Source organism: Dermacentor variabilis, chromosome 8 (genome assembly GCF_050947875.1).
Source record: "Dermacentor variabilis isolate Ectoservices chromosome 8, ASM5094787v1, whole genome shotgun sequence".
Taxonomy (NCBI): Eukaryota; Metazoa; Arthropoda; class Arachnida; order Ixodida; family Ixodidae; genus Dermacentor; species Dermacentor variabilis.
In genome coordinates, this window is record NC_134575.1 from 96,888,173 (window position 1) to 96,900,769 (window position 12,597).

General features: G+C 46.8%; 1 protein-coding gene across 1 annotated transcript in view; it reads left to right on the plus strand.

The window, feature by feature from the left end:
* The window catches only part of Tbc1d8-9 (TBC1 domain family member 8/9), a 113,211-nt gene that overhangs the window by 23,399 nt on the left and 77,215 nt on the right, over positions 1–12,597 (plus strand). The window contains exons 9-10 of the mRNA XM_075702528.1: positions 4,156–4,281; positions 6,237–6,369. Coding sequence (XP_075558643.1) covers positions 4,156–4,281; positions 6,237–6,369 — 259 coding nt within the window. The remainder of the gene's footprint in view (positions 1–4,155; positions 4,282–6,236; positions 6,370–12,597) is intronic.

Here is a 12,597-nt window from a genome sequence, read left to right on the forward strand (position 1 = left end):
AAGTGACACTGGCACTGGCAACTCCTAATAACTTAAACAATGGGTAATTTAAATTTCATTCAGTTCGAACCTATCCTCAGGGTGCCTAATTTTGACAAAAGTTTCAGCTAATTTAAAATGTTTGAATTCAGACATCTTGGCTCCCCTAAGGCCTGACCAAGAAATGATGAGAGGTTCACAACACGTGAATAGTCATAACACGTCTTATGTTTGACATTCTTACTCCTGTACATGACAAGTTGGTGACACCACTTTCACTTTGCACCATAAGAATCATGCTGACAAGAGTCGAATGGCGTTACAAGTTGGCATCATCAATCCTGGTCGTGTGTTTGGAGCTCTGGTATTGAGCATGTACATTTGTGTCTTTCTCTCCTCTCTGCACTGTAATCTCATGATGCCCAGTCATAAAATTGTCTTGGAGGCATGAAATCTTTTTACGTACAGTCGAACCGGGCTATATCGAACTCATAAAAAATTGCCTATCAATTTGATATAATGTGATACAAGCCTGCTAAAGAATTGGATGTTGTAAAAGCACAGAGCATTTATAAAATCTCTTTATTGATGAAACTAACTTAGTTTCGCATGAAATAGTCCTGTATTTTCTTCTGCTTGGGCAATTTCACTGCCTGCAACACGCCCAATTCTCCACATTGCCTAAAGAGTCGAAGCAGCTGAGGCCACAACCTTCCACATTCGTGTAGAAGCACCAGACTAGTGCGAGCGCACCACTCACCTCGGAGAATGTGGGCAAAGGACAGTCGTTGCTTTCCTCATTGTGCCCAGTTTCACTTGTGCTCGGTACGATGTCTGCAATGTGGTCTTCGTTTTCGGGCTCTCCCGTGGTCGCAACACCATCATCTGCATTCACAGGCTCGTCGACCGTTGATTCGTCAATGGCTTCCGGAAATTCTGACAGCTCGCTCGAAACTTCGGCAACACCGGCAACGGCTTTGTTGCACTCATCAGAATTTAAAGTCGTCACTGGACCTGCGGAAACCGGTACATCTGAAGTAATTTCGGATGAACCACTTGTACACGGTCATGCATACGCGTCGGGTGCCACAGGCACCAGGTCGCATATTTTGCTTTCCGCGGATGATTCCACACGCGAGAGAGAAAAAAGGAGGGTGAGGAGAACGGCGCAACTCCCGACGGACGCCCTTGCACACTAGTATTGGTTCTCGCCATGAGATCACGTGTTACCTGCGCGGCTTTTCCCATGACTGCCAGCAACCCCCTACTAAGCAGCTGATGCGTGCATGTGGTTTTCGCCGACGGCTTCAAGCGCGCGCATTTTGTTTGTGAGTGTGGATGCTGGATGCCCTGTTTTGGCATCACCTGTTTCACACCCGCTGCTAGTGGATCAATAATACTTGCAGAACAGAGAAGTGCCTTCTGCGTTGTTTGTATTTGCAATGGAAAGCATTAGAAATCTATTCGTTTCTATGTCCAACGTGGTTCTGACTGGCATGGCAGGCACCAGGACATTCACGTGCAAGCTGGACGCCAGTTCGAACTGCCCAGCGAGCGTCAAGTGCCGCCGTGTTGACCTCTACGCGGCCAAAGACGCATACGAGTGGATATCCAGCTACAGTCAGACTACCAATACAACATGAATTGTCGACTGGGAAGAATATGCTGAATGAAAGTTAATGTTTTATTTTCTTGAAAGGGAACTAAGGAAATTTGCTTGAAAGCTCGAATATTCAACCAGCTAGCATATCAGGCCCCACAAGTGTTGCATGGGCATCTGCCGTACAACGTAAGCAAAATACACAGAATTTTAGAAGCAGCATGCTAAACTCTAGGCTGGCAGCGCTATTTCGTGTACCTAAGCCGCTTGTGATCACCATTTTAAAGGAACATTCGCTGGAAAATGTTCATATGCTGATCCCATTTCGTTATCGATCCAATTTACCAATTTTCATTAAAAACCACGCTTTATTGTTGGATATTCTAATAAACTTGGGAATTTTATTCTGGTATCGCACAAATGAGGCCGACCGTGGAGCCGTGCCAGCTGATAACATGGGACAAGTTTTATTCTTCCTATTCATGCTCCACAGCATTCACGATTAGATAAGGCTGATTATTCCCCAGTGGTCTTCTAGCTGCATGGAATTCTTATAAATTTTAAGCACGCATTTTCCTTTTTCAGTTGCATTAGGGCCCGTGATGGCCAAATCATAATCGCGCTACTACTAATCAATTCTTGGCCGTGCTAAGTGCGTAGCAGTGCAGTGCGCTGCACTCATCTGAGCAACGTCGTCTACTGTGATAGGCTCGCTTCGATCGTCAGTTCCCGAATCCGAGATATGGTCGCACAGCGTTAAATTTATTACACCCCCAAACTTAAAAAATAACAGATTCCTCTCAGAGTCACTCCCAGTTTCGGAACGCTCCTCAGTTACATACATTACTAGTACACCGTACCTCGACAGCACATCGTTTCTTCATTCGCCGGTATCGTGGACTCTAGCATACTTGCCGCCCTCAAGGACTGCACCATTCACGCACGTGGTGCGGTGGCATCCTTCCTTCGTCGAAGCTAACGCAGTAAAAGCAATCCAAATTGTGGCGCCAGCTAATGTACGAGTAACGACGCCGATGAAGGGCGCATCAGCGATTGTGAGTTGCTCAGTAGTTAAAATCCTGAAAACCTTACGGCATTAAATTCACAGCTGGCACTCGAAGCGGCGTGAAGGCAAGTGTTGACGTTCCTGAAAGCCGGACCGTTAAATTCACAGCTAACCCTCGGACTGGCACGAAGGAACACGACTAAAAGCCATATACTTGAAACTTGACACAACTAAATTATTAATTAGCGTGGAGTAATGCATTCGTCAAACTGGAATATACACCACTCACGTGTTATGTAACGTAAAAGGCACTTTTGAAGAGTTGCATTCATCACACACCAGAAGTAGCGAAAAGAGCTTCTGTAAATGAGAATATATGTTGCTGCTATCACGACTTCTTGCCTGAGAGGCACCATCGAAAGATACCCACGGTGCGCGGCGTGCCCTGACGTCTGAAAACCACGTACGCACATCAGCTGCTTAGTAGGGCATTGCCGGCAGTCATGGGAAGAGCTGCGCAGGCAATACTTAACCTCATGGCAAGAACCAATAGTGCGCAATGGCATCCGGTGGGAGTAGCGTCGTCCTTCTCGCCCTCCTTTTTTTCTCTCTCGCGTGTGGAATCGTCCGCAGAAAGCAAAATACCCCACCGGGTTATGAGTGTGTCCACCTTAAGCTCTAATCTCCTCCTTATTCTTCAAGATCGTGCTGAGAGTACTCCTCAGAATATTGCACACTGCGGGGACATCCGACTTCTCACCATGTTCAACCCGATTTATGATCTCGAGCTTCACAGCTAAAGGCAAATTCTGCCACTTCCTCACGGCAACACTGCGGGAGAAGGCCCACAAGGTGCAAACACAATGAACCAGAAAAACAGCGAGACAACTCGCACACGATTCGCACTTGCACCATCTTGCACGACGAGGCCACAAGAGTCTCTGATTGGCTGTCTGAGCAAGCGCTGCGGGTGGGCCAGGATCATTTTTAGCAGGGGGGTGTCAACAGCTCGCCCGACGCAGCGTGCTCATAGTAGGGAGAGTGGTTAGATGAAGCCACGCCGCCGAGTTTCCCCACCGCCGCGAGGGAAAGCCAACTTCTGAGGGCACATTTGCACTGCTTGACGTTCGATATATCGGGAGTCGCTGCTATTCTTGTTCGATGTAAGCGTAATTTTTGCTATATATACTCATTGTAACTATACATGTTCAGAAATTGTTTGATATACAGAATAATTCGATTTAAGCGGGTTCGATGTAGTCGGGTTTGACTGTATATGCCAGGCTTTCTTTTTTTTATATATATATATATATATATACACAGAACTAATCATAACAGCACAATTCTAATCCTTGAATTGGATTGCTTGAAAAGACAAATACTGCAGAATGAGTCGAAATGCATAGTTTAATAATTAAAAACACATTAATAATTATGTTTTAAAGCAAAGCTCTATGCACTAGCTCTATGTTACAATGGTGCTGACCACCTATCAGGTAGCATAGAAAGTGTTAGGCTTTCAAAAACAGCAACACAATATGCTCGATGAGGCTACCTGTGCCACATGCAGGCTCATCTCGGAGGAAACGTTTGAGGCAGATGAGCAGCTTTCGCGAAAGCTCAGCTGTAATGCACCCAAGAAGCTTCCACTGCTGAAGAGAGACCTGGACGCCAGGGCCCAGAGCGAGACCTACCGGTGAGGTCCCATTTTGTTTGCTTCCGTTCATCTTGTCTGGTGTGACGTGACATCATGCATTTGTTGGAATGGCTGCCCCAAAAAGGAGACAAAAGAAAGGCTATAAGGTTAACTATAACTGAAAATCCTGTTTGCTACCCTTCACTGGTGGATGGGGGAGGGTGCTGTAGAAATAAAAAGAGAACAAGGAGAGAGGCTACAAGAGCACACACACACAATCGCAGCCGTTCACAATCGCAGCACAGGATCAGTTAACATCAGTGAGGGTTATTAAGCCATTTATATGAGTCGGTTACCCTGAAGAATCAAAGCAATGCTTTCATCACCCTCTGCTGTGTCAGCTAGTAAGATCAACACTTCAAAAGTGTTCGTTCCAAAGTACCATGTTTGCACCATGCCTACCATGTCTACCATGCCTCCATTGCAACGAAGTTACATTACCGCCAAACTATTTTAAAAAATAACTTAGTGCCGATTCTATTGTGCACATCAAGTAGCAAAACTTGAGTCATTGCGTAACGTGTTGAAACAACCTTGTAAAACCTACAAAGGCACACAGACTTGCACACAACTGAATCTTAGCGGGCTAGTCGCTATCGGAGTCTGACAACACCTCCTTTTCACTGTCTACTGACCACAGAAAGTCATCTTCAGTTCCATCTAATGCATTAGGAGTGCCACACGTACAGTAAACTGGAAAACGGCAACCCAAAACCAAGGCATAAAAGAACAACATTCGTTCTATGGCACTGTAGCTAGCTACCTTGCATAGAGAGCTTTATTTTAGTACAAATCAGCTTTGTTTTTGATTTTGTGTTATGATAAGCTATGATTGTAACATGCATGGAAATTTGTATGCACTTTTCATTCAAGTAAGGTACACGTTAGAATCATGCAAATACAGTAGTCTGTCGTACACGAATGCTACAGTGCAGTAATGAGCGATTGCCTCTGTGCACTAACGGGGGCAGTCACCAAGAATGTGTTCCAAGGGTCTCTACACAATGCCCAAAACATGGGCCTCTAGATAAATCTGGGTGCCTACAATCCTTTCAAGTGCATGGGAACCTTTGTTACTTGGACACCTTGGCACTCTCTGACCTTGTCCGAATGCAACTAGTACCACAGCAGCTGCCATGGTTGGTACTCGCAGCCTTGTACTCAGAGTTAGAGACACAAAGAGGGCAATTTGCCATGGCAGTTGTTATTCTTGTGCACACATAGAAGGCCAACCACTTGCATTACGACTGACTGTTTCAACGCTGAAGGGACTGAATGAACTGTTTTTTGCCAGTAATGCAAACAACTTGCAGGCCATTTTCAACTGATCGCAGTTTTGTACCTGTATTATTGAGCTCTCTGAATGCTCATGCTGATAACTGTGTCTGGAGCTGGCTTTCACTGGTAGGGTTTTTGCCAACATCTGCATTCACTGTGCGCTGCTGGTCCTCCTGTTCACGTTACAACAATGTTATTTTAATTGACAGTTTCCTGTCAGCAAAATTTTGCATGAGTGGACAGATCAAGCTCACCTGGGGACATATTCTTGGACAGCCACCTGCGGAAATATCACTTTCAGTGCATGTTCATTGGCTGCTTGAACGAAACTGCTAGGATCATCTAACACACTGTGTACTACGTCACGCGAAAGTGATAGAATCACCAAAACTGATCATCTGAGAATATGTCCTCAGGTTACAATTGAAACTCCAGCTCTGGAGGCAAGAAAGCATGTTAACATTCTGTGGTAATAGTAACTTCGTTTGCTTATTGATAGTCATGCCAGCTGCTCTGAAGAGGCACTCGTGTAGCAACGCCACATGAGCTCAATTGATCGATAATTGAATTGAAATTAATCATTGCAGTAAGGTGCGTGCAAGCATTAGACAGTGTCCAACTTCGCGATGACACCCTCTAGGAATTTTTCAGTGCAACTCGGTGCTGTGTGCATGCAGGACAATGTTTCGTCTGCCGTTAGACGAGCGGCTAGATGGAAGCCTAGAGTGCTGCCTCTGGACGCCTTACAACAAGCAGGCCGTCCGTGGGAAGCTCTACCTGTCACCAAACTACATCTGCTTTGAGAGTCGGGTGAGTTCTTTTGCTCACTCGCAGATAAAATCATTTTTTTAGAAATGCCCGGAACTGCCACCCTTTTATCCTAAGATAGTTAGGACACAGCTCATTATGATAGAGACAGGGGTAGTTAAAGTACACATAAATTCATGTATATTAAGCCTGCAGTGCATGCATTAGGCTTCTGTTGTAGCCTCTTATTATCTGAAATATTTTTGCATGAAGAAAAACACACCACTTAAAAATGCCATCAGCATAAATTGAAACACTAACAAAAAGTAACCCATGAGAATGCTTCTTTCACATAACACAGGAGTGTGGTGCATTATCACTCTGGAGCCGTTTCCTAAACATGAAGAAGTTCTAAGTGCACCTTTCAGTCGTTTAATTACACCATTATTACAAATGCAGGCAAGTTCAGAAGTGTAGCAACTCATCTAAGTCGTTTTCGACTTGTCCGCATTTTGATTCATGCTGATAGCACATTGTGAATCACGCTTGTGTAGAATTATTGAACAGCCAGTTGCGATCTTTATCAGCGTAGCCTAGTGGTAGCTGTTCTGCTCGAGACCTGTCGACTGTGAGCAGCAGCACCGCGCATGTGACAAGTCCACTCGCGATCCCATTGGAGTATCGGTGCGTACAGGCGCGGCCACTGCTGCAGGGAACACGAGAGCCAGCGGCAGCGCTCCGCAGAGCACCACTACCAGTGCCTTGTGAAGTCTTGGCATAGAACTTGCCATAGCAGACGAGTCCCCAGGCTTTTCGCCAATCGCTTTGATTGCGCATCTCCTCTCGAATGATGGTGACCAGATCTATGTTGTTACTTTGCTTGCTGCTGGTATAGGCTGGCACTGCAATAAGACCACGCATGCATGTGCCTGGCACTGGTAGCCAAATGTCTCGAGCTCAGCAGCTACCTCTAGGTGACGCTGGCAGAGATCATAGCTGACCACTCGACAACCTCGGAGAAGTGTTGATTCACACAGCACTTGTATGGGAGGCTGCACCAGGCATTATGTAACAAGGATATAAGGCTGCAAGCGTGTCTCGCACGAATAACAACTGCAACACTGGTAGCGCCCAAGAAATGGCTGAAAAGAAAAACGAAATGCATGCAGCAATGTCCACGTGTCATCATTTCTACTTGGTCCCCTTGTTCATGTCTGGCCGTTGTCGTGTTCTGTTGTGAGCTGCTTTCGAATTAAGGTTAATGACTGACTCCATGGATTTCTTGGGGTGCATAAATGTCGGAAGAACATTCAATATGCATAGTGTTAGAGTCATTTTAAGCCACATTTCACAGCTGTGCGGCGTCTCGTTCTTGCACGAGTATGATGTAAGGTCACGTTCTACACCTGTGCCCGCTGAGTGGGTAATGTTGCCCTCCACTTGTTACCGCTCACAATATCTCTGCTGTCACAGTGTTCAACAAAAACCTTAGTAGTACTCTTGTTTTTGCTTGTTTTGGAGACATTATGTAGGAAAAACATTGCACACTACCAGAGACTACCTGTGTGTGAGAATGCGCTGTTGATAATGTCTCTGACATCATCAGGCTGTTTCTTAGATGCACCACAAAAGTCATTTTTCGTTTGCTGTCTCTTTGCCTGTGTTCTCAAATAATTTTTGACTATTCCTCACAGTTCTCAAAATTAACTTCACTTATATAGTAAAACCTCATTGATATAATCCAATTTCATACTATTTCGCAGGGCCAACGTTCGCGATCGAGAACACAAAAGTTATTCTATAGAGTTACATTTACTTTTTGCTGGTTGATGTGTTGCCAGAAAACACAGATCTTTCGGCACTAATGCTGCAGTCCAAGAACTAATCCAAGAACTTCGATTGTATGACTCGTTTTCTGGTCACTACATCTCATGTGAACAAGAACAGGCACGAGGCATGCGCGATCGAGAGTAGTAGGTGCCCACTGCAGCAGCTTCCCCAAAGTGCTGACCCGCCCATGTCATGGAAAAATGCCCACACTACAGAAGAAAGCAAAACTGAGGAGAGCCCCCTGACATCACTCTTTGTGAAGCCTCCATGACGCCTGAAGTCAAATTAACTCTGCCATTTTGTCAGCGCAGATTCTCCTCTCCTGTTTACATTTCTTGCCTCCGGTGTGCAACCATGTGCAACCCCAGTGGGCTATGCACACGCACACGCACCGTAGCGATCCCGTCAACGAAGCCAATCGCGATGTGCCATCGCATTGCCATTGCCAAAGCCATGTTGTCCAAGTATTGTGCTCTAGCGTTGAAAGAAGTTCATACTGAATTCCACAAATTAGATCATGAGGCCGATCCCCACTACTTTTGCTGGTTTCTATGAAATCTGCACATTCTCACTGTACTGCAAGGACACACAAGCAATGACCGCCAGCACACTTAACTTATATCATGACACATCGACCTACAGCTAGCCCATCTGCAGTTTACGAGAACAAACAGGTATGCCACTCGTGGCTTGAGGCATCGTTTTGCTTTATTGAGCAAGTTTCAGGCGGCAGTGCAGCACAAAGGTGTGGCAAGCCACAGTGCGCTGACACGGAGGCCAGCAGAAGAGAACGCATTTAGATACCTGACTGCGTCTTGAGGTGTATTCTTCTGGTAAGCTAGGCTTCATGGAAACAAAGTTCTCTGCATATAGGTGCAGCTAGCACGTTGACCGGGCTCGCTACAGGCAACCATGCAACCATCGACTGTTTCATGTGCACGCAAGCTCACATTCTTCTGTCGAGCCTTCTTCATTCACTCTTGCACCGGCATCCGCCAACCTTCACTACCCTGTGCCCCTCGGGCTCACAGATGAGATGTCTGCGGTAAACAAGGTTCAACCCCTTATTATGTACTTATAGCCAGGAGTGTGCGAATACAGAGTAGTAAGTCTTGAATCGAATACCGAATTGAATCGAGAAAAAAAAAAGCTGAATACCGCATGAAACATCGAATAACAAAATTTTTTGACAGAAGCTCGAACATTTACAGATTCTCATACAAAAAAAGCAGCTGTTGTATGTGGTCACGGTTTGTCTTCTCAACAATGTCACCAGCCATCGAAAACAACTTTTCACTTGGTTACTTGTTGCTGGAATGCCCATGTACTTCATGGCCATATTGCACAGTCCTGGGAAGTGTTGCTTGCTTGTTTCTTTCCAGAATACTAGCGGGTCTTGGTCCTTACTGCAAGTGGGCTCTCAAAAGTACCGCTGAAATTCCTCGATGTTGACTGTTTTAGAGGAGTGTCTTCTTTCTGGTGATGCTGCCAGCTTCTCAATGCTGTCCCAGATACTGCTGATGTGCCCCTTGTGAGCTGTAGATGTTGACGCTTCAGTACAGTCACTTGATGCTTCTTCTGGAGAGCTCTGTAGCTCAGTTCTTGCAAGCTCCATGAGCCTTGTTTCCTGAAACAGAGGTTCTTAAACCTTGGGTCATAGGCGGTTGCCAACACATACTCCTTTTGCTCGTTGTGCCCTGGAAACCTAGTCCTCAGCTTTTCAGCAAGTTTCTTGCAGACTCTTGAGGTGTCATCATCGGCTTTAATGTAGTCTTTCAGGACCATTTATGCTCCATAGAGAAATGGTACTATTGGCAACAAAGTTGCATACTTCTGGCCACAAAGATCTTTGGGTGCTGATGCGATTTGTTCAAGAGCTTTGCTGAGCTCAGCCACTGCTTTCTACCCCTGTGGTGTCAGGTTGGGCACAGTTGTCTCAGAGGTGGCAAGCTCTAAAGAGACGGCTTCTTTCAGCTGCAGAAGACGCGAGAGCATGTCATGCTCTCTGTTCCATCTTGTTTCCACATCTTGAATAAGTTCCAAAACAGAGAGCGCCATCTATCGCTGGTCCATCGTCACTGGTCCGTCGCAGAGAGCTTGGTCACTGTGTTCGTAATGACCAACAATGGCACGACACTTCTTGAGAATGGCAGAAACTCGGGCTGTTTCTTCCTTGGCATCTCTTATAGCTAGTTGCAGTGTATGGCCCATAGAATGCATTGGGATGCAAGAAATGCCCCTAAGGGCCACACGGAAGTTTCATGCTTTGTCTGTCACCACGTAGACTGGCACTTTTTGCCGTGGCAGCTCCCAGTTATCCATCATTGCTCACAGGTGCTCCTGGATGTTGCAAGCAGTGTGGCTCTCGGTCACACTCCAGTGGTCCATTGCAAAGTTTCTCATCTCGAAGTTGGAGGTTAAGTAGTGGCAGGGGAGGCTGATGTAACTTTGGTTAGACTTCAACGTCCACTTGTCATGCAGCGGCAGCGAAGAAGACCATGATGCCAATTTTGAAGACGAGGAGTTCAACGACGGCTACACCAAGAACCTTATGGCCACTTGAGGTCAGTTGCCAGCGGTAGTGGAAGCAGCACCGTTCAAGCAACGATTATCATCATCTGTGAAATTCGCCTCCTGTTAACTGCATGGTGTGGTGCTGTGTGGTCACTGTACGGTGAAATGGCAGCGAGCCGGTGGGTGCTACTTCCGGCAACCTGCTGCATGCACTTGTCAAAACAATGTCGAGTAAGAAGACTGGACCAGAGTGCCTCTGGGAATGGTTTAGGGCCTCCTGGTTGCTGCAAGACCTCGAGTTTCCGCGACCTAGTCTGTCGCATCCTCGCAAAGCATACGTCTGGGAAGCGAGCCAGGTTTAGGTCATTTGGGTTTCTGCAAGACCTTGACAACTCGGAGGTTCCACTACCTAGTCTGTCGCATTCTCGCAAAGCGTACGTCTGGGAAGCCAGCCAGGTTTACGGCCTTTGGGTTCCTGCAACACCTTGACAACTCGGAGGTTCCACCACCTAATCTGTCGGATCCTCGTGAAGTGTACGTCTGGAAATCCAGCTAGGTTTAGAGCTTTTGAGTTCCTGGAAGACCTTGGTGACTTGGACGTTGCCTGCTCTGGTGATCCTCATTTGGTGCAGCAATCTGCAAGGTTTGCCCGCCGCAGGGGGTGTGATGCCGTTGCTGCAAGCTCCCATGGGCCAGTACCAGCATTGCCTTCCCAGAGGGAAGAGCAGTATGGGAACTCCGACATCGGAGCCAGCAGTCGAAGGAGTGGAGGATAAAGTGACTCGTGAGCGTGAGCGGTGGTTCGAGGCCCGGCTGGGCACTCCTGGGCGCGGCCGGCCAGGACAGGGGCCTACTGGAGTGTACTGAGAGACCGCGCCATTCCCACACTTGTAAATGAGATCGACTCTATGCCTTCCTGGAAGTCTGCATGCATTCTCTCTTTCACAGCTGTGGCTGTGTCTGTACAACTCCGGGATGATTGTCCTGGAAAACGTTGTGCAGCTGATTATCTTGTACAATTGCTCGATGTGGTTTATCAGCTCTTTTGAAACTTCCATTTTCGACACAGATGTAAGGCTGAAGGTCGAACGCCAGCATTTGAGCAATCCTGGTGGTTCTCGAAGTTCTCTCATGCTGCGATAAATCCTTGCCCGACTTCAGCGAACTTTTGAGGAACAGCTGTCTTCTTTGCTTCTCGCTGTCTCTCAAAAACACACTGTGCAACGAGAAATGCTTGTTCTTGAGATGGTTCGCAAGTGCCGTCGTCGTACTCAGTGGCATTCAAAGTTTCCTTTCACAGCTTTTGCACGTTGCCTCATGGGCCAAGTTCTTTACGAAATGTTTCAAAATGGCACTTTTCATTTGTTCAGTCATGTCACCCCTGACCGAGAGCAGGATCGTCGGACTATGTTTTCCGACAGGTAATAAAGATGAAATTCTGCATGTCAGCTTGGTTTCCGATAGTGAGGGACTTGGTGGTTTCGGATTGCCCAGCAGAACAATGCCAACGGGCAACGACGCGAAGTGCGCAGGGGAAACAGGGGAAGAGAAACTGGCGCCACCTCTATCGTGCTTGGAAAAGTAGGAGAGAAATTGACTGGCTCTGTGGCCGAGAGGTGGCATGAGTGCCGCCCGCACCAGCCACGCAGCGACGCAACGCAGCCAACCGTGGCGGCCGTGGGGCCATGGTGCGCGGTTTCGCAGTTTGCAATAGCACGCTTTCATTTGTGCTCGCGAATTACAGTCTCCGATTTCTCTCATTTGTATCTACAACTTTTGCTTGTGAAGGAAATGCGACATGGTGCAGCCTGTGCGAGCAGCGCAAACAAAAGGCTGTTTAGTTTAGTTTCACAGTTCGGCTGTGTCACGACCACAATTAAATCTGCGTGCTATCAGGTTCGTGGCATTCAAACTTTGTATATTTAGAGTCTGTGCGCTAGATCAGGC